At 37.2% G+C, this 20777-nt stretch overlaps 1 protein-coding gene and 1 pseudogene across 1 annotated transcript in view; both read left to right on the top strand.

Moving 5' to 3' along the window:
- The first annotated feature begins 6138 nt into the window (after positions 1 to 6138).
- Positions 6139 to 20777, top strand: part of LOC122065104 (protein unc-13 homolog) — a 100247-nt gene continuing 85608 nt past the window's right edge. The window contains exons 1-9 of the mRNA XM_042628908.1: positions 6139 to 6329; positions 6924 to 7026; positions 7115 to 7290; positions 7388 to 7452; positions 9389 to 9692; positions 10169 to 10235; positions 10345 to 10498; positions 11195 to 11362; positions 11462 to 11572. Coding sequence (XP_042484842.1) covers positions 7016 to 7026; positions 7115 to 7290; positions 7388 to 7452; positions 9389 to 9692; positions 10169 to 10235; positions 10345 to 10498; positions 11195 to 11362; positions 11462 to 11572 — 1056 coding nt within the window. The 5' untranslated portion in view covers positions 6139 to 6329; positions 6924 to 7015. The remainder of the gene's footprint in view (positions 6330 to 6923; positions 7027 to 7114; positions 7291 to 7387; positions 7453 to 9388; positions 9693 to 10168; positions 10236 to 10344; positions 10499 to 11194; positions 11363 to 11461; positions 11573 to 20777) is intronic.
- LOC122065106 lies at positions 11587 to 13437 on the top strand (annotated as a pseudogene).

Below are 20777 nucleotides of genomic sequence, written 5' to 3'. Positions count from 1 at the left end.
ATAGTTTGATATTTAGATAGGCATTATAAATCCAACCAATTTTTATTAACAATTAAGAGAAGCAGATTGTAAATAAACAGCTAGGAGGATATTGGAATTTAAGAAAGAGCAAGGAAATGTTTAATAAATTTAGGTACTTGGTTTAGTCATGCAAAAGTGTTTTACTAGCATCTCTATTTTGTCTTTATCTCGTGTATGAAATGACCTCATTGCTCATCTATGTGCGATACTGTTGTTGTACCTCATTGATGCGTTCTCATATGCCGTTTGCTCAGACAAACCTTTCTCATAGTTTGCACTTTTGCCCTGTGAAACCAGTAAAAGCGCTGTGGATGTCCTTTTTTTTTCCTAAAAAAAAAAGAAAAAGAAAAAAAAATTCCTTTTCTTTTCCTAGCTCCAATTCTTGGCGGGTCCCTTTTAAGTATGCTTGGAGGGCACAGCCGCAACCTATGGATCCTGCTCGAGCATGGATTTATGATCCACAGTGCATATTAAAATATTAAAAAACTAGCATATTATTCTGATTTTAAAGGGGGGGGGGTGGGTTGAGATAAACACTAGCATGTTAAGTAAAGAGAACCATTGACAGAATTTCTGAAACCCAAAAAGGAATTGATTGAGGAAACATTGGGTGGTGTAGATTTACTGAATAAAATGCCACTTTTGTCAAAATTAACCTTTTGTCCAGATAAATCCTGAAATAACTCTAAAGTAATTTTGATTGTCGCAACATTATCTTTGTTAGTACCATGGAAGATAAACATGTCATCAGCAAAAAGACAAATGAGAAATCTCTGGAGTTGGCCTACCAACTTTGGTCCCCTTCTGGGGGAAAGATCTTGGAAAGCCCTATGATGGCTTCTAAATTTGCCTTTTAATTCTAAGATTTATTCACCACCTCTAATCCTCTAGACCCACATATTTTTATTTTATTTTATTTTATTTATTTTTTAATTCTAAGAAAGAAAGTAGACATTAAGATTATAGACAATTTACAAGACAACGTTTCTGAGTCATAGCCAATTGAACCTTGAGTTTAACGGCTCTTAACGTCCAAGGGTTACTTTGTACACAAAAAATCTTGCTCAAGAGTTGTTCAAGTTCCAATCTGTGAGCAAAGGTGGCCCATGGCCACTTCAAAAGATTGCTAAAGATTGCTACTATCCGAAAAACCATTTTTATCAGCCACATCTATTAAAATCCTATCCACCTTCTATCCCTGTTTCGAGAGAGCCTTTAATCCATCAGCATTCCCATGGCTACCGCATCAAAAGCCTCTCCTGTCATAGCAAAGTCAGCAAGGGAATATAAGTATTGCCTTTCTAGACAAAAAGCTATAGCCCAACTAGAAATACCCAAAGATCTATTAGCCACAGCTGTGACTAGAAGCATATGGTCTGGAAATACAGGCAGAGGCTATGTCATTTTCTCAAAAGGCTTATTCAATCCACTAATATCATTTACTGCTATTACTACCCTTACAAGCATACCTACTGAAGAAGAAATTAAACATTTCATGTTCAGTTTGGGTGCGTTCAAAGCTCCAGGGGTTGATGGTTTTTTGACCATTTTTACTAAAATGGTTGGGTTACGATTAAACCTGAAATCTGTAGTTTTGTTAAGGAATTTTTCTCATCCAATTTTTTGCCTCCTAAAGTAAATCACACACTCCTCACCCTAATCCCCCACAAAGGAGAGTGCCTCTTTAGTAGAAAGATTTCGGCCTATCATTCTGTGTAATGTTTCTTATAAAATTAATGCTAAATAGATAGATTGAAATATTTTTTAAATAATTTCATTTCCCTATGTCAGACTGTTGAAGGCAGACAAATCTCAAATAATGTAATCGTTGCTCATGAAATCTTCCATTATTAAAGAAAAAGAGAGGCAAAGTTCAATTCTTAGCGCTCAAGCTAGACATGCCCAAAGCCTATAATAGATTAGAGTGAGGCTTTAACTGTGCAATCTATGAATTTTTTAGATTTAATGATCACCGGTGTGATAGGATTTGCAAGCTATTTGTCTGCAATTTTTCCATCAAGCTCCAGGATAATTGTTTCAACTCAATTGAACCTTCTAGTGGTATTCATCAAAGGTGTCCTTGGAATGTTTATCTCGTCTATCATATTTCTTGTTTGTTGATGATATCCTCCTTTTCTGCAAAGCTATATTGGAAGATGTTACTACTTTAAAATCTATTTTGTCTCTGTTTGAAGTTTGAATACCTCTCTGGTTAAAAAAATGAATTTTGCAAAGAGTAGTACTATTTAATAGTAACACACCAAGTTCCCTTAGGAATTCCATCAAACATGTCCTGTGAATTAAAGAGATGGAACCCAATTTTTCAAATACCTTGGATCAGATATATTCCACCAAGGATCTAAACTCTAGTACCTTTACCAAATGTGTGCGGAACCAGGTATTTGATTGGAAAAGCAACTTCCTCACTCAAAGAAGGTCGAACCATTTTGATAAAATCAGTGATCAACTCTATCTTAAACAACCTCATGACTTGTTTCCCTTCCCATCAACGCAGCATTTTGGAAAGGAAAAAAGGAAGACGGTAATGGACTCCACCTCGTTCTATGGTCTTCTGTTTGTTCCCTAAGCGTGAGGGAGGCCATGGGGGAGGGCTGGACATTCGTAAATCCACATCCACAACAAAGCACTCTTAGGCCCCATTCGTTTGATGGATAAAAGGGAGTAGAAAACTTGTAAGGGTGGATCCTACATGTTGTGGATTGAATTGACAAAAAAAAAAAAAAATGGAATATGTAATTTTTAATGAAGCTAACAGAAATGGAAGTGATGTGGAATTCTATAAGAGACACAAAATAACTTTTCCATGAAGTCTTACTTTGGAAGTGACTTGGGGTGGGAAAAGTTAACTGCCAAATAAGCAAACAATAATTACTGCATTGACAAACACTCATATTTTGGTAGTTTGTGAGAAAAAGTACAAGTTTTCCACCTTTTCTACTTTTTTCACTTCTATCCATCAAACAAACAAGTCCTTAATGAAACTTGGGTAATACTTAATTTCTGTGCCTGATTCCTTATGAGCAAGATTCTAAAATCTAAATATTTTCCTTTTTAATTATAGCCTTGCCCGTAGCCACAACTCGCCTAGAGGTTCTTGGATTTGGAATGGCCTTTAATCCACCCTCCCCAACCTGAGAAGCATGGAAGGTTGATGATGAGCATTCCATAGACATTTGGAATGATACTTCGATTCCCAAATTAGAAAATTTCTGACTCACATCCTCAATTCATCCCCACCCTTTCATCTACAAAGTGGAGGACCTCCTCATCGATAGGGATGAATCATTATTTGATCACATTGCAGGTTCAATCTTGACCAAACCTTTTACCACCAATCCCATGAAAATCTCTTCATTCCTTATACCAAATATGGGATTTTTTTCTTCCTTCCTCACTTCCCACACCTCTCTCATAACACCTCTTCTCCCTTTAAAACTTGGAAAACATTATGGGGTCTCAAAATTCATCCAACATTCTTTACGGGTGGAATCCTTACCATGGTTTGAGGAATCAGATTGGAATGATCGATATTAGCGGGATCGAATTGGTATTAATTTTGATCGATCGCGATTCTTGACCGATACCATATTGGTGGATAGATATGAACCAGGCATAAAATGGTCAAAAAAGAACTTAAAACATAAAATCAGGTGTATTTCTGTACAATCCAAGGAAATTCGGATTGATATTGGCGTTGACCAATCCCATTCTCGATACTGAGTTCTCAAACCATGATCCCTACTCTTTCCAAGCTAAGGACCTTCCTCCACACTGATGACTGCTTCAATTTTGTACCTCTACCCCAAAATCAAACTGGCAACTCTTCATATCTTTTAGCTTCTACAAAAGAATTTGGGCTGCTAGTACGCCTGGATTTCCTATAAAAGATATTATTTTTTTTGGTGCAATAATCACTTCATTCAATTAGATGAGGCAAAAATTTTTGTTTGTACTAATAATTTTCAGGCACCATATCTCTTCTCTCTAATTGCAAATGCGATCACTAGTCCAAGTCTCACACAGACTTCCTATGGCACTTCAGGATCTACCTTATTCTGATCCCCAACCTCCCTCTCTTTGGACTTCTACTACAACTTCTCTTTTTTACATATCAAACTATAATCCCTTCTGGTGGAAATTTCGATCACATTACTAAAGAGGGTGGATGTGCAATTGTTAATATATATTTATATCTAACCAACAAATTGCCCTTGCTCATGCGATTTTTGGTTTAACCGGTTCAGCCCAAGAAGCCGAGGCTCGAGGGATCAAGGAAGGAGTCTATGGTGCATTGTTAATGGAAGGACAAAGAGTCGAAATCCAGACTGACTCTATGAATATGGTCAATTGGTTGCTTCAACCGGAATTAGATGCATGGCCTTGGGAGCTCTTTTCATTGCTCTTTGATCTCCAATCTTGCTAAAGAAAACTTCATTTTGTACTAAGAAGATGGACAAAATATATTCGGTAACTCTTAACTCAACAATCTTAGCTAATTGTAGTCATATATGCGAAGGGATGTTATCGATAACTTTGTTTTTGGTAGAATTATTGCCAACTTTGTTAACCTTGATTACTCTTAGTTTTCAATAAATTTTATTTTTCAAAAAAAAAAAAATTCCCTAATAAATATATGTCTTTACGCATAAATAATAACTAGATAGAGCTTACATGACCTTACGAAAAAAAGAAAAATAAAAAGATAGAGTTTCCATGATAATTATAAACAAACAGGGATTTAGAGAACATCCCTCTTTAATGCCACATGAAGGTTCAATAAATTCAACACCACTAACTTAATTGAGTATGTATGAACAAGATGAAACTAAATATTAAATCATATCACACCAAAGGAGGCAGAATCCAATAGATTCAAAAAATGGTGTGCATGAAACCCTATTCTGCCCAATCATGGGCTTTGGGCACATCAAGCATAAGAGCCATTTTCCCTTATGAGCTTTAAGATAATGGAAGATGATGTGAGCTATTATACTATTGCCAGAAATTTCTCAAACCATGGTTGACAAGGAGAAATGAATCTGTCCAAAAAATCTTTTAGATGGTTAGCTAACAATTTAGTATATGATATTATATATAATTGTACACAAACTAATCAATTAGAGGTCATCAACATGAACAACCTTATCATTATTAGGAAAAAGAGACAACGACGTGATTAGTTCCCAAAGGAAGACATTGTGTTTGAAAAAATTGGCAAACAAATAAGCAAATGTCCTCCTTGACTGAGTACTAGCAATATTGGTAGAAGATGCCAGAAACACCATCGTGACTTTGGGTCTGTATAAGTAACAATTCTAAAGGCAACATTTTTAATCTCATCCTCGATTGGTAGGGAGACTAATTTCAAATTTCCTCTAGTAGTTATAGTTGGGCCAAATAAACTCCTTTTAAAAATAGATCTAATGGATGAGAAGCTAACAAAAATCCCCCTCCAACAAAAGCAAATATTATAGCAATCTTTTTCTTAGAAGGTCTAAACTTTCTCATACCCATGGTGAATGGAAATTCATTTACCGCATGACCTAAGATGCACACTAGAAGTATCAGAAGGTTATTTTGAATAGATACTAAAACCTTATAAGATATTTGTGAACTGTAAGATGATGGATGAACATCCTCCATGGTTTAGGAATATCAATAATTGAATACCTAAACCCAAAAAAAATTTGAATTGATTGGGTAAGAATATGTTGGCATGGTACACAATATAGGAGATATATATATATATATATATATATGTGTGTGTGTGTTAATTTTGTAAACCAAAATATCTAAATAATCCAATCAGTAAAAAGCTCGCTGAGCTGTTCCCAATTCCCAAAGGCAATAATCTTGCTCAACTCTAATAAAGGTTTTTTTTTGGGGTAATCAACTCAATTCACCTTCGTAGAAATAAAATGGTCAGATAGCAGTGACATAGCCCCAGACCCACCAACTACGAGTGGGTCCCACGAGAGTTTCTTAAGTGGGATCCATTGAAATATGGGCCCCACTCACACGGTCACGCGCCGTAGTTCCCAATGCCGTGTTCGTTTCGTCGTGTAGTATCATAAAAAAAAAAAAAAGAAAAAAAAGAAAAAAAGAAAAGAAACGATAAGTAAGAAGCCCACCGGTCCAAATCTCCGACTCCGACAGTTGAGGCTTGATTGGTCTTACTTACCTAGATCTCTGTGATTCTTGGGTTTCTCTCTCACCATTGTTGGATCTCCGCATCGTCTGTGACCTCTCTTTCTCCAAACAAAGCAAAGAGCTTGCGCTGTTCGGAGGTACTCATTGTTACAGTGATTTCTATATATAATTTTTCTGGTTTTTCATTCTCATTGACTACTATTTTTCTTGAATTTATGCTATTTTTTCTGCATTTTGATTTATCTGCACCTCTGCTGTTTCAAAGAACTCTGCGTCGTCTGAAATTTCTGGTCAAATAGAGTGTGGTTTTAGTGCCGCACTGGTCAATTCTCTTGGCTATACTCCCTTTTGTTGGCTTAGGGCTGTTGGATAATTTGTAGAGTTTCGAGATCTCAGTGTTGCGCAAGAAGTTACCTAATCTAGTTTTTGTTCTTAATTTAATGATTGCCGTTTTCTGTTGAATATGATTAATGGTTCTGTTGTTGAGTTCCATCTGAAAAATTTTCGGTGCATTATGTTTATTGTTCAGGCTAATGTTATTGGTGATTTTGGACTGGGATGAATGTTGAGTGTCTTTCTAGTAGTGTGTGAATTCTATAATTGTTGGCGTTAGAGATTGTTCTGTTGTCGCAGAAATGAGCTATGGTTTTGATATGAAATTGTGTGTAGCTTACCCAGAAAAAAAAAAAAAAAAAAAAGAAATTTTGTTTTATGCATTTTTTCCCTTTCAGTATATTTCCAGGAAGCACAGCAATCCATGCATATGTGTGCCTTTTAATCTGATTGAATCATCAGTGACTTGCTGTTGGAGCCTCTGGCTGCCATGGATGACGAGTATGTATCTTTTTTTTTTTTTTTTGAAGCTTGAAGATTTTCCTTTTTTTTTTTTTTTTCATTTAATTTTTGGAATTGATAAATTCAGGGAAAATGCTTTTGAGCTTCTACAACGTTATCGTCGTGATCGACGTGTACTTCTTAATTTTATCCTGTCTGCCAACTTGGTCAAGAAGGTCGTAATGCCTCCTGGTGCTGTTTCATTAGACGATGTGGACCTAGATCAAGTCAGTATTGATTATGTCCTAAATTGTGCTAAAAAAGGTGATGTAGTATCTTTACCACTCAAATCCCATTGGAATAATTATGATTGTGCTTCACAATCTGAATGTGTTTTTTTTATTTTTTATTATTGATGTAGGTGAAATGCTTGAACTTTCAGACGCAATTAGAGCATACCATGATGGTATTGGCTTCCCATCCATGGTAATCCATGATTCGGTTTATATTTTCTGACACATTGTGTATTAGTTATTCTTGACATGTTCACTCAATTGTTCTTACTTTGAGTTCTTTGAAGGACTTTATGGGGAAGTTTGCGAGAGACTATAATGTTGTTCTGTTTTGTAAACTTTTTGATAATTAATGTTGTATGTTTAGTTTGTGAGTGGAAGGTGGTACCCTATTGTGTACAGAATTGACACTTCAAACATAAACGCAGATTGGATCTGTTAGCAGGGTAAAGTGGAGTCAGCTGATACATTTCATAAAAAATATTGGTTTCCCGTGCTCCTTCAAAGCAGATAACCAATTGGATACGAAGGGCAATTTCTTATGAAACTTATCCTCCTCGGATAGTGCCTTGTTTGATTATAATATTTACCTTGTTGAAACTCATTCTAAGTTACCTTGTTTGGAACCATTTTCCTTAAGAATTTTATTAGATGCCAGAAAGAATTCTAGTAAGGGTCCTATAGTAGATATATCAAGTTATTGTTGCTGGCCTTTGAGATATTATTACGACAAGGTATGAACAAAAATTAGGAGTTCTGATTAAAAAATTATCTTGGATCACCCCCCATGAGGAATTACCAAAATATTTGACTCTTCGCTTATTCCATATGATGGATTACCAAATCAAATAATAGGGTAGTAAATAAGTAGGTTCGGAAATAAATGAGTTACTAGCTTTAGAATATTCTTCCTGCCAAACTGGTTGAGCCTAATTAAAATGGTTTAGAAAATTTTTCTACCCCTTCGCTGAAGAAAATCAACCAAGTAATGGGTTTAATGCAGAATTTTCTCCCATGTTGTAAATGGAGCGGCAGGGATAGTGATATTTCCATTCCTTATCTACCCGTCCTTTGTGATGCAGTATTCTCGCTACCACAACCAATGCAGTTAGGAATAGAAAATCTATATGAAAGAACTAACTATTGGAATGAGTCAATAACATTTTCAGGGGGCTGACAATATAAGGCTAGGAAATGGCGTAATGAACCAAAAGTACTCTTATAGAGGCACAATGAATAAGGAGGTGATTGACCAAAATGAAATCCATTGAGACCTTGATTCACCTCTCCAAAGAAAATTTCTTCGGGCTCTAGTTTAAGATCATTTTTGCAAACCCAAACTTATGGATCTGGCTTTAAGACGATATACAATTCTAAGGACTGATTGTGATGTTTTTCTTCTGTTCTATGTTTTCTCTCCATAATAGTCTTTGGCCCTTTTCTGGGCTTAGTTTTTTCCAAGGGTCACATGCCACCCTCTCCCTTGGAGTAATGCTTAACAAATTTATCTTCTTTAACATGACAAAGTTAAAGAAAACGAGGAAATGAAAAGAAAAAGGAGGTTTTCGGTTGATCTGCATTGAATTTCCTTTGACTTGCCGGGTGCTCTTGTTGTGAATTACCTCTACTTTTATGTACTTGGTGATATCTTGAATTTTAAGTAATAGGTCTAGGAATAATTTACCTAAGGTAGTTGTAAGTGTTGAGACTATGGAAACAAAGACTTGTGAAATATTATGGACAAAAAATATAACCAATTTTATATTTTAAGCAAGATTGTTTCTGAAGCGCCAAAGTGGTTATACTGCATAATATCAATCATCCACTTCCGACACTAATGGGTCTTGATATTATAGTTATGCTGTTATTATTGTGTAAATTTGCATATATGATACTAACTATTTAAATGAATGAGCCCTTCCGTTTGTCCATTCCTTTATGTCAGTATGGTTTCTCATATCCATGGGGAATATGTTTGGTTTTCTTGTATCTTAGCAAATATTATTTTTAACTGTTCCTTAACTGTGTCTATGGTCTGTTCTATGCTTCTCTTTGGGATTTTGTTTAGATGGCTTTTGAGTATACTTCTCATGTTAACAACTTATCTGCAAACTGTTATGTTTTGTCAGAATAATGCAGGTTCGGCAGGTGAATTCTTTTTGGTTACGAGTCCTGAGCCTTCAGGTTCACCCCCAAGGAGGGCACCACCACCTGTTCCTGTCTACACACCTTCACCTATCGTGTCAAACTCGCACCTATCAAAATCTCAGTCCTTTCAATCTACACAGCTTCAGGAACTAACTGTGGATGACATTGAGGATTTTGAGGATGATGATGATGATGATGAAGAGGAAGTTAACAGCCTAAGGGTTTCAAGACGGAATCCATATAATGCTAGTGATATTGTCTTAGGATTGCCTCCTTTTGCAACTGGTACATATGTTTATGAAATATACTGGGATACTCATGAAGTGAAGTTTTTTACTATGTTAAATGCATTATGAGAAGAAAATTTGTGCAAGTATCACAGTAGTGATTTGACTAGATTACATTCTTTTTGGTAGCGGAATATGAAATTTATATATTCACCTATCTACTGGGGTTTTCTTTTTCTTACACATATCAGGATTATTTACTATGCTTCTTTAATTTGAAATATTTGCACTTGTATTCTGCATGTTATTTCTAGCTTATTATTGAACTACATCCATTTTATGTTCTCCTTGTCCTTTTAACAAGTTCATCTTGCTCCTTTTGATTCCTTCTCATGGGTTCCGTCAGTATTTTTTCGTTCACATTTACTCTTCTCAGCTATTGATGTTACACTACTGCTCCTTTCTTTCTCATGAATTGGATGGTCTCATAATATTAATTCCAGTCTTGTGAGTATAAACCATAAATGTTTGCAGGTGTTAGTGATGATGACCTCCGTGAAACAGCATATGAAGTTCTTTTGGCTTCTGTTGGGGCTTCGGGGTATGCTTCTATGTTCTTGGTAGTGTCTTCACTTGAATGGTTCCATGGATTTTTTTGGGTAAATATTTACCCTTTTTGCATGTTGAGTTCTTATAATTTAAGTGTACAGGGGCCTAATTGTGCCATCGAAGGAAAAAAAGAAAGACAAAAAATCCAGATTGTTGAGGAAGCTTGCTCGTAGCAAGAGCGACAATGTTGTCCCCCAATCTCAGCGTTCCCCAGGGTTAGCTGGTCTGCTGGAGACCATGCGCATCCAGCTAGAGGCATGTTTACTTGTTTTTAGTTTCAGTTCCCTTCTTCTGTGTTCTGTTATCCTCTAGAATGCTCTATTTCAGATCTATTCTCACTTTTTTTCTGTTGAAACTGCTCATTTTCCTAAATTTAGTGGCATGGGTTACCTCTTGATATGAGCATGGTCTCCTGTAGCATGGTTATGTTCTTGTATTTTTATTGTATAGTGCATATTCTCAGATTTGGCATGGTTTGTGGCAATGAGAAGCCATTACACCATTTATTGACTTCTTTCGGGCAAGTTTGCTGTTTAATAGTTTATTCATGAATGTTGCTTTTGCGGGGAACAATTGGGGATGGATAACAGATGAAAGTTTGCTATAATATCTTATCAGAACAAAGAATTTGATTTAATTAAAAACAGAAAATACATATACATTTTTTTTGTAAGTAACTTTCATTTGAAACCATGTCTGACACATTATTCTCACATTCGGTGACACAAAATTTTCTGAATGTAAGATACATATGGTGAGTAGGGCAGTATAGATTTGTGAAATATAATGCTGTATGCTTTCTTTTCATTTCATTTTTTTTTTTCTGTTGAAATTTCTTATTTTATTTTAATTCCTTCATATCTGTCAGTATCACTGTTAACCTTGCTGCCAGTTTAGAGTAAAGTTTAGAATTGTCATTTATCCTTTTGATTTGGAAAATGTTTTCCACAGATTTCAGAGTCAATGGATGTGAGAACAAGGCAAGGTCTGGTTAATGCTCTTGTAGGTAAAGCAGGAAAGAGAATGGATACTCTTTTGGTTCCGCTTGAACTGTTGCACTGTATCTCGCGAACGGAGTTTTCTGACAAGAAAGCTTATGTGCGGTGGCAAAAGAGGCAGGTATATTTTCTTAAATTGTTAATTTGTGATACGGAATCTTGGACTATTCAGTAATAAATTTGACATCAGTATATCTTTCTTGCATTTGTTTTGGCATAGCTAAATATGCTGGAGGAAGGGCTTGTAAATTATCCTGTTGTGGGATTTGGAGAATCTGGGCGTAAGGCCAGTGATTTGAGAATTCTTCTGACAAAGATTGAGGAATCTGAGGTAAATCTTTTTTTTTTTTTTTTTCCATATTTGTTTGGAATAGTTTCATTTGTTATCTGTGGAGTCTGGTTGAATTTGAAATATGTCAAGTGGCGTACCTCCTAGTGGCTGTTACCTTGGCTAATTATGTGGTCTTGGTACTGGCTCTTCCAATTTGGTGTCTCTATCCCCCCTCCCCATGGCAAGCATGTTTTTTGGTATGTCTTTTCTTAGGGTGAATAACTGGAATTGCTGGAAAAAGAAGAATACTGACCCGTGAATGCTGGCAGAGAAGAGAACTGAGAGTGAAGAACAGAAACATAGAAATTCACCAGCAAAGCCCTATCCACCCTTAGAACCCAAGGGATCCACCTCAGTCAACGAGTAAATCCACACTGAGGAAAAAGCAGCATCAATTGTATTCAAATCTTAAAACTTGTGTGTAAAGTAGGCGGTCAATCCATAGTTGTAATGTAGGTATGATCCCTTAGACTTGCTTACGAGTAAGAAACTTTCCTAACTTGTAAAAATAGACGCTAAGAACAGAAAATAGAAATTAATTCTCAGTCTAATAGCTCAGCCAAGTTTCTAGAAGACTTCTGATGGAGGGCCGGTAGGGAAAGAGAAGGAATCAGAGTTGCAGGGAGGAAAGAGGGGAAGCACACACTCATGTAGAGCTCAACCAACTCACCCAATTCGTTATTCAAGTTCAAATCTGAGTTCTCCATTGGTTACAAGCAATTCATAGGAAAATAAAATATAGAAAAGAAAACCAACTGAAATAGAAACTAGTCTAAACTAGTAAACAAGCACTAAAAGGAAACAGATCCTAAACTGACTCTAACTCCTATGTACTCAACTTTGGAAATAAAGGATATAAATAAGGAAAATTCACATCCACCACCCCTCGCCTTTGTCCCAATTACATCACCCCCTTCTCGTTTCAATTTTTACATTTAAACCCAAAAAACTAACACCGTTTCACTGGTTTGAGGTTTTTCCGTCAACTTGAACCCAATTTTTTTAAATCCCCAGAATACCTTTCTTTATTTCTACAACCTATGGAAGAGCAAACACTTTGGGGCTTAGGGTTTCCAACTTGGTCTGCGATTCCTCACTGGAGAGAAGGTCCGACGAACATCAAGTTGTTTTGGCGAAACAAGGGGCTGGATTTCTTCCGTGTCTCTCTTTTCTCTTTTCCTCCACTTCCGTTTCAAACTCGGAAGTTTTTCACATCTTTCCATCTTTCTTCTGTCTGTAATCATGGAAGATTACAGATCTAAGTCATATGGGGATGGGAGGATGCAAATAGAGAACTACCATGGAGGAAGATCCATTGCTATAATGGTATGCATGATTTTAGATCTTACAGTAGTTCTTATGTCTCTTCTTCTGTACCACAAACCCAAACGGGCAAAGAGGTGAAGGTCAAGAAAGCCAAGAGCAGTGTTAGGTCCTCAATAGGTTGGAGCTTTAATGATCCTGAGCTGTAGAGGAAGAAGAGGGTTTCTAGCTACAAGTTCTATTCTGTGGAAGGGAAGGTGAAGGGTTCCTTGAGGAAGAGCTTTAGGTGGCTCAAGGATAGATACACCCAAGTGATGTATGGATGGTGGTTATTGTTGGTATCTATCTGTGTCTCTGTTTCTTTTTTTGCGTTTTGGGTCGTGTTGCTTTTGTATGCTTGAGAATCTGAATCTGAAATCATCAAAATCCTAGATTTATGGGTATTTGTTTTCACCGGAGTCTCCCGGAAGGAAGAGCACCTCTCCTTCGTTGGAGAAGGTAACGTTCAGTTAGGGTTGGGATTTTGGGATTTTTTTAAGGTTCAAAAGGTGTTAAAAGGGTAAAATAGGTAGGAAGGGTAGTTAGGTATTTTTAAATTCGAAACTAACGCCAGTGAAATGGTTTTAGTTTTTTGGATTTAAATGTAAAAAATGAAACGAGAGGGGGGTGATTTAATTGGGGCAAAGGCGAGGGGTGGTGGATGTAAATTTCCCTATAAATAAATAAACTACTAAACTACTAAATAAATGACTTCGAACCCTTGTTGGACCCGTTCCTCTTGGGCTTGGATTCCAAAGCCGGTCATGATGGTTTGACCAATCAAGTGCATTTGTATCTGCATCAACTCTCCTCCTCTGAAAAGAACTCGACCCTGGCAAGTTGGGTGAAGGATGGAGGTGACTGTCTGAAATAATATGCTGAATGAGGAACGATCCCACCATCTTCTTGAGCTTAATTTTGGGGAGATCTTTGGCGGGATAAAACTTCATAGTCTTATTGCCATGTTTGAAAGCATAGGTGTTGGCATCAAGGTTCGTAATCTCGTTTCGTTTCGATATTTTGATGGTTTAAATATCGGCGAGATCTCGATGAGTTACATTTTTTTTTGACTCGGTTACCTGTTTCGGTAGTCAAACGGTCATATTATGACCTGAAACTTGGTGGGGAACTTGTTTTAAGGTTAAAAAACATGCTTAGAACTTAAATTTGCAAAAAATACTAAAACATGGCAGTGTTTTAGTGTTTTAGAGTTGCACCCTTGTTTGGCAGCAATTGTCGAACTGTTCTGGAGATTTTATGAAATATTGCTAGAACAAGATATAATATGATGGTAAAACAAGTAAATAATGCATCCAAGCCATGATCAAAACATGCTTTAACATTAATTAACTAATATTTTAGAGTGCTAGAGTAATATAGTATGCAACTCCCTAACTCCCAAGTTCCAACTAAAGTCCTCCACTCCTGTCTTAATCTGTAACCCCAAAGTCCCAAATGGCAATATCCCAAGTCCCAAACATATTAGTTATAAAATACTAATCATGATGACTATCTACTGGAAAGAACTATGACGGCCTGGTGTCTAATATATAAAAAATCTAGCCCTAACAATTTTTTTTTTTTTTTGGACTCCATGAGGTCAGAGATCGGCCTCTAGTGTCTAACATATCACGAATCTAGCCCTAACCAACATGTATTTATGTAACTATTAAAAAAAAAAAAAATAGTTTTGGGGAAAGTGATAAACCTTTCTAAGGCTTGGAAATGTGTAGATCTTCTACTTGGAGTGATCTTCAATAGAATAGATGTGATGATGTGGCAAACAACTTGGTAATGCACTGATTTTGTGAAGTTACAGTCGAGTTGGAGTCAAAATTTTGACTCACGATGTGATGTATAAATACCATATGGGTTGTAACATTTTGGCGAGATATTGAAATGTTTCATGAAATTTAGGCGAGATACCGAAATTTCGACCGAAACATTATACTTTTTCATTTCGTTGGATGTTTTGTCTCGGGTCCCCCTTAGATATAAAGGGCCCTCTTTAGTGCCCTATTTGACGCTTTTAGGTTCTAGTCCCCCGTGTGCCTGACGACCTCTCTTATCGATTTTGTCTGCTCTTTTAACTCGAACGGGTAGCTCTCAAAAAGGGGGAAGTTGATTTTTTTGGGGGCGGTCCTTTCCCTCTTCCCGTACTTTTTGGGCACTCTTACGTTCGCCGTTATCTCGGGGGGATTTTGGGTTGGTGATCTCATCTGTACTCTCTCTCAGGTGTATTGACACAACCCACACCCCCTTACTCTCGGCGAAATTTCGAACCATGGTTGGCATAGTCGCAATGCTATACTTTCTTATCAAACAACCACTGTCTTTCAAGAAGGATATGGCACACCTTCAGAGAGAGGATGTCGCATTGGACTGTATCCTCAAATCCACTAATAGAATATGTGACCAAACACTTATCTGTGATCTTGAGATTACATATACCAATTGATGTTGAATCCGGGCCGGACTAACCCTATTGCGTTTGCTTAGGGGCCCACCCAACTAATGAGTGACTCGATTGAAGTTAATAATGGCAATTCCATACATAAACCAAAGATTTCAATAGAGTTGGCAACTCGGTAATTAACAAAATTCTTTAGGTGCTATGGGGTCACTCAATAGAAAGGATATAATGGAGAATTTGTAAGGGGAAAAACTTGGAAGGGTTGGTAAAGCATAGAGAGGCTAGAATAAATGACGAGGAGTAATTATGTTAAAAAGGAGAATAGTGATGCGAGGTTGTCTTCTTCTTTGCAAAGAACAGAACCGCGGAGAACTGGTTGGAGTCAAGACGAGATAACTCCTTCGTAGGACTTCTGATTGACCTAGAAATTGGGCTGGAGAATCATAACTCAATACTGCTCTTTCAAGGGTAAGTGAGGGTTTCCCTAAGCAGCCAACAAATCAAGAGTTTGAGAGTTCCGAAACTGAGCCTTGCTATGATGTTATGCCCAAGCCTGCAACTGAGATGAGAGGAAGTTCTGAAATCAGTTTGGGTTGCCTAGGGAAGTGCAACCTTCTCCTAGAATCTCAGGCTCACGCAACCTGGTATGAAGGTTTGGTAAGCTTCTCTTCCCTACCAAGTAGTACTGCCCAGCAAAGGCCTTCAGCAAAGAAAATTACAGGAAAAGGAAAGAGGACAGAAGAAGAGGAAATAGAAGGGAGAAAGAGGGATTGCGAAGATTTTTTTGGGGGGGGGGGGTTGCACATGCACAGCCACCCGGCTTCAACCAAACGCAATCTCTAATTCATTCTTTCAATCTGCTCTCTCTATTGTATTACATGTCTAATTTAAAGGAAAAATCAAGCACAATAATGGCAACTAAAGTAATCCCTACGTATCTACCCAACTTCCTCTTTAAAAAAAAAAGGAGAATAAAATTAGCTAATTATTGCTTTCTATAATCTACCAAAATAAAAGATGATATAATGTTTTCCCAAATAAATAAACCTTCCTAATTCCTAATAGATTCCAAAATCAATTAGACCCGCTTCTTGGTCTTGGGTCCCACACGGGTTTGGGTCAATCCATCAGAACACTCCTGCACCAATTTCCCCATTATTGAGAAAAACTTGTTTACGAGTTTTGAAAAATGGGAGAATGATCACCAAGCGATTGGCATCCATCATTGCATGTATGAAATCATCGGTTAAACCACAGTCGAATGATATGAAATCCACAAGACAAAGCTTGCTAGTGAAGTTGGGACTTGGAAAAATAAAATCGATCACTTCACTCAGGAAATCAATCGATTCAGCATTTTTCACAAGTTGATCTTCAACAACCATTGGCGCCATCTCGTCTTCCGTCGTTGGAGGCTTGTCTTTTGGCTCATCCACCCGTTTCTCAAAGACTAATATTGAGTTGTTGAAGGAAAAGGCTATGTTGTCCTTGACGTCTCTGCATTGTCACTGAGCCTCTTGGCATTTTGTTGATTCCTGTCAAGTTTCTCTTGTATCAGATGAATTTTTTGATGGATATCCAATAAGAGGGTCAGATCCATAGGCCTAGTTTGCTCTGATACGAATTGGAGGGCCGGGAGAAAAGAGAAGGAATCTTGCAGGGGAAAGAGGGGAAGCACACACTCATGAAGAGCTCGAGCAAGTCAACCAATTCTTCATTCAACTTCAAATCTGAGTTCTTCATTGGTTACAAGCAATTTATAGGAAAATAAAAGACAGAAAAGGAATCAACTGAATTAGAAATTAGTCTAAACTAGGAAACAATTACTAAAAGGAAACTGATCCGACTCTAACTCCTACATTGTACATACTCAACCTTAGACATAAAGGACATAAAGGACATAAAGGACATAAATGAATAAACTATTAAATTACTAAATAAATTATTTCCAACCCTTGTTGGACCAAAACCATGGATTGGACCGGTTTTTCTTGGCTTTTGGCTTCAAAAGCTGGTCATGATGGTCCAACCAATCAAGTGCATCTGTATCTGCATCAACTTCTAGAAGATAAAACAGAATAGAAACTATATTTTTATTTCCAAAACAAAAATACACAAATGCTAATGCTGCAAAGCCTCTGCTGATTCTAATCTTCTAAAAGGCTGCTGGTGAATTCTGACTAGTGCTGGAATAGCAGATCAAATAGTGCTTTTTGTGACCTTTGCTCTTGGCTTTCCCATCAGATATGGGACGTAAGTGACTTGAAATTTTAATAGCGAGTGGTCATTTATGGTTAGGATAAGGAAATGTGACATTAAATTTATTTATTTTTGGTCGTTAGGGGTAAAATCAAATGATTCAACAATAGGGTTTGAGGTTTCAATCTTCAAAAATTAAATATCATGAACCTTTTATCTAAGAAATAATAAGACTTGGGTTTTTGGATACCATAGGAAATAGGTGTTTAGGCTATTATTTAGCACTGTTCAAAATCATTCCCTTTACACATTCGTATTGTTCCTAACATTCATGGTAGTGGTGGGTTACTGAGTCTTATTACTTGGTGTTACAGTCTCAGAACCTAGTGATCAAACTTAGGAAGAAAAAGAGAGAGAGAGAGAGAAAGAAGAGAGAGAAGAAGAAGAAGAGACAGTGACAGGCGAAGAGAGGCAGCCCACGATCGTGACAATAGAATTCAGATCGTGGGCTGACTTATTGTAATATACCCAACTTGAGTTTACAAAGAATGACAAAAATACCCCTCCATATAAGAAAATAACAAACTAAACACCTAAGACAATAATGCCCCCAGTTTCTCAACACTTGGAATGCAGGGAACATCAGGACTGTCTCCCAGACTCCCAGTAATTAGACTTTGACTCTTAGTAGATTTCCTACTAAGAGTGGATTTCATAATACTATATATGTAATGGGTCTAGATCACAATAGGCTAACTTATTTGTCCTTTAGTGGCTCTAGTTCTCCCTCTTCTCTCTGTCGTATTGTCTCCCTGCTCTCCTATTCTTCTTCTTCATAGGTTCTGATTGTTGAGACCAAGGTTTGTTACATGGTGTCCGATTATCAGAGCCATGAAGAAGAAGAAAAAGAAAAAGAAAAAGATAATATATCATATATGCCCTAGTTAATCCAATAAGATGATATACGAGGGCTTTGTATTCTGATGAAGATTGATGCATTTGTCGGAAGATCATACTGGAGAAAATCATATACTGCTGTTGCTGCTGATCTGTTCTGCGATTTGAAGACCTGACCTGTTCTGCTACTGGAAGTAGTACCAGTCCCAAAGATTTGTTTCGAACTTGGGGCGTCGGTTTGATCTGAAATTTGGGGCATAAACCCTCCTTCCTTCGGTGATCAGAACCCTATAAAACCAGATTTGAAAGTGCTCTCTGTTGTACTTGTGAGAACCAAACTCTTACAAGAATCTGGTTCTCCTTCCACCAGGTTTGAGTTCAGTAGTTTAGATTTTTTCTTTACCTGAAATCTTGGATGTTTGTTAGTTGTTCTAAACGGCCATGAGTTAATAATCTGCGTCCGAAATTTCATCTCGAATGAAGTCGCATTAGATGAGTTCTCTTAGTTGCAAACCACGGAGTCTACAACTCGTTTCTGTTGTGTCCTAAGGTTGATGACAACCCCAACCCTAATGTAGAACTAGAATCACAATTGATGCTAATCCCTGGCAGGATCTGAAATTCTGGCTGAATAGAGAAGATGTCCTCCAATAGGCTTGGTTCAAGCTCTCAAACACTCTCTCACAACAAACAAGTAAAGGGAAAATAAGAAAAGAAAGAGAATTCGATGGAGTTGAGAAGGGGGAAGTAAGAACTAGTGAATGAGCATCTCACCTAATTGCATCCCATAGTCCAACAACATAAACCATCTTTTTTTTTTTTTCATTAATAAATTCTTGTTCAATGTTGTAGCCCTTTATAAACTTATATAGAAGACTTAAAACTGACTCAAACACTAAAAAGGAAAGACCTAACCCAATTCTTAACTAATTGGGAAACCTAAACTGATTAGGAAACTAAAATAACAAAGGAAATAGACTCAAATAGGTCTCTAATTGAACTATTGAATTAAATCCCGTTTTTCTACTTTTTACCCATATTTTAGTAGTGGTCCATTACAAAGAAAACCCATGGGATCAAAGGCCCAACACATACATGACCCAATCCAAGGCTTATTTGTAAAAAAATAAGCCCATTAACTCATTAAGTGACTTATTTGCATCAATTCGCCCTCTCTTAGAAAAATTCGTCGTCAAACTTTGTAGAGTGTGAGGGTGATTATAGCATGGTGCATGTCTCTCTTCATGCTGTAGAAAAATTCAGGTAGCTCCTTGATAATAAGGATGTAGTCTAGAATGTGAGGAGATTGATCTTCAAGATACTTTAATGGGATGACGAACTCCAAATGCTCAACTTCAACCACTGTGTGCGTGGCCTCCACAATTTCAATATCAAGCTCCTTAGGATCTTCCTCTTGGAAGTTCACAGGCATCACAGTTGTTGTAGTGTCAAGTTCCTCAGTCTCAACCTCATTGTCCATTGTGGCAACCTTGTTGCTTTCGAATTCTTCCACATGAGTCTCGTTGATGAGAACATCAATGACTAGCTCTTCTTTGACACTAGGAATTGCTGGAATTTCTTCAACACTAACCTCAACTTTTGACTCTAGTTCTTTGGTTAGAGGTGTCTTCTCTTGTTGCTCCTTCGCAATTTGGTGTAACATAATGGCCACATGGTCAAACAATTCCTTTATGCTCTTGTCACCTATGGGTGGCTTTTGGGGTGTAATTGGAGCTAACTCTGGTGGAAGGAAGTACATACTTCGTTCACATTTAGATCAGTACATACCTGCTAACTCATACTCCATCTCGTTCCAAGTTCTAGGCTCACGCCCTTGAGCTCGAAGTTGCCTTTCACAGACTCTCCATTGTATTTGAACACAATCACTCATTTGGGAGCAAGTATATTGAAGTCGTTGTGCCTCTGCCAGGATGTAGGAATCAAAGTAGACGTACAATTCTTTTACCCATTCAAGGAAGATCTATGAAGAAAGTGTTTCACAAAATTCACGTGGCTCTATCCTTGTGTGGCTACGCTCTCATACCAAATAATGTAGAACTAGACTCACAATTGATGCTAATCCCAGGCAGGATTTGATATTCTGGCTGAATAAAGAAGATGTCCTCTAAGAGGCTTGGTTCTAGCTCTCAAACACTCTCTTATAGCAAACAAATAAAAGGAAAATAAGAAAAGAAAGAGAATTCGATGGAGGGTTGAAAAGGGGAAAGTAAGAACTAGTGAATGGACATTCCACCCTCAGGTTTAGGCATCTCACCTAGGGCATATCACCCAACTGCATCCCACAACACAACAACATAAGCTATTTTTTTATTTTTTTTTCGTTAATAAATTCGTGTTCAATGTTGTATCCCATTACAAACTTATATAGAAGAT

Source organism: Macadamia integrifolia, unplaced genomic scaffold (genome assembly GCF_013358625.1).
Source record: "Macadamia integrifolia cultivar HAES 741 unplaced genomic scaffold, SCU_Mint_v3 scaffold188, whole genome shotgun sequence".
In the NCBI taxonomy this organism is placed as follows: Eukaryota; Viridiplantae; Streptophyta; class Magnoliopsida; order Proteales; family Proteaceae; genus Macadamia; species Macadamia integrifolia.
This window is presented reverse-complemented; position numbering and strand designations above follow the sequence as displayed.